At 40.0% G+C, this 2,853-nt stretch overlaps 1 protein-coding gene across 1 annotated transcript in view; it reads left to right on the top strand.

Annotated features, from left to right (window-relative positions):
* Nucleotides 1-2,415, top strand: part of LOC108769310 (uncharacterized) — an 11,982-nt gene extending 9,567 nt beyond the window's left edge. Inside the window, exon 2 of the mRNA XM_018520215.1 lies at nucleotides 2,343-2,415. Coding sequence (XP_018375717.1) covers nucleotides 2,343-2,406 — 64 coding nt within the window. The 3' untranslated portion in view covers nucleotides 2,407-2,415. The remainder of the gene's footprint in view (nucleotides 1-2,342) is intronic.
* The last annotated feature ends 438 nt before the right edge of the window (nucleotides 2,416-2,853 follow it).

Below are 2,853 nucleotides of genomic sequence, written 5' to 3' on the forward strand. Positions count from 1 at the left end.
TGATTTCTTACTATAGTCGCGTCCTTAGTAAAACAGAAAGAAATTATTGTGTGACGCGGCGAGAACTTTTGGCCATTGTTGAAGCGATTAAATCATTTCTCCATTATTTGTATGGTAGGGAGCAGGGTTGGGCACGTATCAAACTCAACGTATCATACGTGGTTTCATACATGGATGAAACTATGTATAATACATCATAAGTTTCAGCCATGTAGTAAAATGGCGCTGGTCGCGTGCACATCACACCACATCACACGGGCACAGAGGCTGCGGTCCACTTGTAACGTAACCTCAAACTATATTATATTGATTTACATATTCCAAATCTACAAAATAAAACAAATAAATACTAAGCAAGTAATTAGCAGTCATGAATCGAGGAGGTAGACCTCTACATAAATACTGGGAAGAAGGCAAATTTAAAAAAATATATGACGACAAAAAATTTTGTTTTGTCTTCATATATTTATTATCAAAATGAAATTGACAGCCTGTTTTAACAGTGTCAACGCTGTTAACCTTCATTAATTAGCCTTGTCCAGTGATCAAAACGGAGGGGAGAAGGTGATACTATAGTCGCGTCCTTAGTAAAACGGAAAGAAATTACTGTATGACGCGGCGAGAACTTTTGGCCATTGTTGAAGCGATTAAATCATTCCACCATTATTTATATGGTAGGGAGTTGTGATGCGGACGGACCATGCGTCGCTGAAATGATGTCTTTCAAAGATTTGGAAGGCCAGTTAGCACGATGGTCAGAAAGGCTTCAACAATATGACTTTCAGGTCATTTATCGGAAAGGAATTCTTCACGGGAATGCAGATGCTTTATCCAGACGACCCTGTGCGGGTACTGAATGTCAGTATTGCGCAAGGACTGAGATCAAAGAGATTGTAAAATTAGAAAATTCTGTTGCTCGGATTGTCTTGGCTGAGGACAATGGTGAAACCTGGCGACAGGAACAGTTAGAGGATCCTAGTATTGCAATTATTCTCCAAGGGAAGGAGACTGGGATCCGACCTTCTTGGCAGGAGATTGCATCCAGAGATGCTTCTGCTAAGATTTACTGGTCCTATTGGGATTCTTTAGAGCTTAGGAACGGTGTACTTTACAAAAGGTGGGAGGCACCAAATCTGAGAGATTCCATTGCTCAATTAGTGGTTCCTAACGGACGGATTCAACAGATTTTAAAACAGGCACATGATTCTCCGTCAGGAGGATATTTTGGGATCAATAAGACCTTAGAAAAAATTCGAAAAAGGTTCTATTGGGCGTCCTGTAAACAAGACGTTGAAAGTTGGTGTAGATCTTGTAATATTTGCGTCGCTAGGAGTGGTCCGACGGGAAAAGGAAAATCTCCGTTTCAAATTTATAACGTTGGAACTCCGTTTGAGAGAGTTCAAATGGACGTGCCTGGTCCGCTTCCGACAACTCTTACAGGAAATAAGTATTTATTGGTCGTAGTTGACTGCTTCACAAAATGGGTAGAAGCTTTTCCTCTGAAAAATATTCGAGCAAAAACTATTGCAGAAACCTTTTTAAATCAAGTTATCTCAAGGCATGGCATTCCTTTAGAAGTTCATACAGACCAGGGAAGAAATTTTGAGTCCAAGATTTTTCAGGAATTATCGCGACTACTTGGAATCAAAAAGACGAGAACGACTGCTCTACATCTCCAGTCGGATGGTCAAGTGGAACGTCAACATCAAACAATTCTAAATTATTTAGCCAAATTTATGACTGAGAATCAAAGGGATTGGGATCGCTGGATTCCAATGTATTTATTGGCGTATAGATCTTCAAAACATGAAACTACCGGCGTAACACCGGCAGAGTTGTATTTCGCTCAAGATCTTAGACTTCCTATAGATTTGCTTCGAGGAAATCCTCCTGTACCGGAAGTCAGTGGATAGCTATTTAGGCAAGATTAAAAGGAAATTAGAGGAAATTCATAATCAGGTTAGGAATCGTGTTGATATAAAATCTTCTCGTACTAAAACCTGGTATGATCAGAAAACCAGGCGAATTCATTTTGAGGTATAGGGCAAAAGGTTTGGTTATACAATCCTCAAAGAGTTAAAGGTAAAGCTCCAAAATTGCAAAGCAGCTGGGAAGGACCATACTATGTGGTAAAGAAACTCAGTGATATCGTGTATTGTATTCGCAAGTCAAATAAGTGTAAAAATAAAATCGTACATACGGATAGGTTAGCACCTTATTGTGATAGACAAGAAGAAAGGGAGTAAATAAAAAAAATAATAGATGAATGATCATTTAGAGCCTAGTATTAATTTATTCCTTACCGAAACAAAAATATGTGATACTAAGATCTTTTTGTTAAGTTTCAGATTATGGTCTTCGGCCTTGTACATAGAACATCTGGCGTGCAAGGCGCACAATAAATAAAATATCGGCGGATATGGCAGTCTTGAGCGTTGAGAACATAACACCTGGCGTACACGGCGCATACTGAATAAGATAGCGGAGATTTGAAGCGGAATTGAAGAGATAAGCCTTCATCTCCAATGTCTTCAAGAACTTCTTGAAAAAATATGTTTGGAACATTTTTTTGTCAAGAAGACCGTCTCGCCTGTGGTTTTTGATCCACAGTTTTTCCACAAGACGGAGGGCAAATGCCGAGACGGGGACTGGGAATAGAGGTACTGTGGACAGAAAAACTTTTCACCATTCCCCTCCTAGTCCAAAAAACGAAGTGACAAGTACGCACAGCTCAAGAGAAGAGTCAAGAGGAAGTACACCTCCTTCGTGAAGTTGAGGGGATGCCCAAGTGTGTTTCTCCGAGAGATTGGATAACCCCGGAGGAAAAACTGAAAAGGGGTCTTGCCCAGAAGG

Source organism: Trachymyrmex cornetzi, unplaced genomic scaffold (genome assembly GCF_001594075.2).
Source record: "Trachymyrmex cornetzi isolate Tcor2-1 unplaced genomic scaffold, Tcor1.1 scaffold884, whole genome shotgun sequence".
NCBI lineage: Eukaryota > Metazoa > Arthropoda > Insecta > Hymenoptera > Formicidae > Trachymyrmex > Trachymyrmex cornetzi.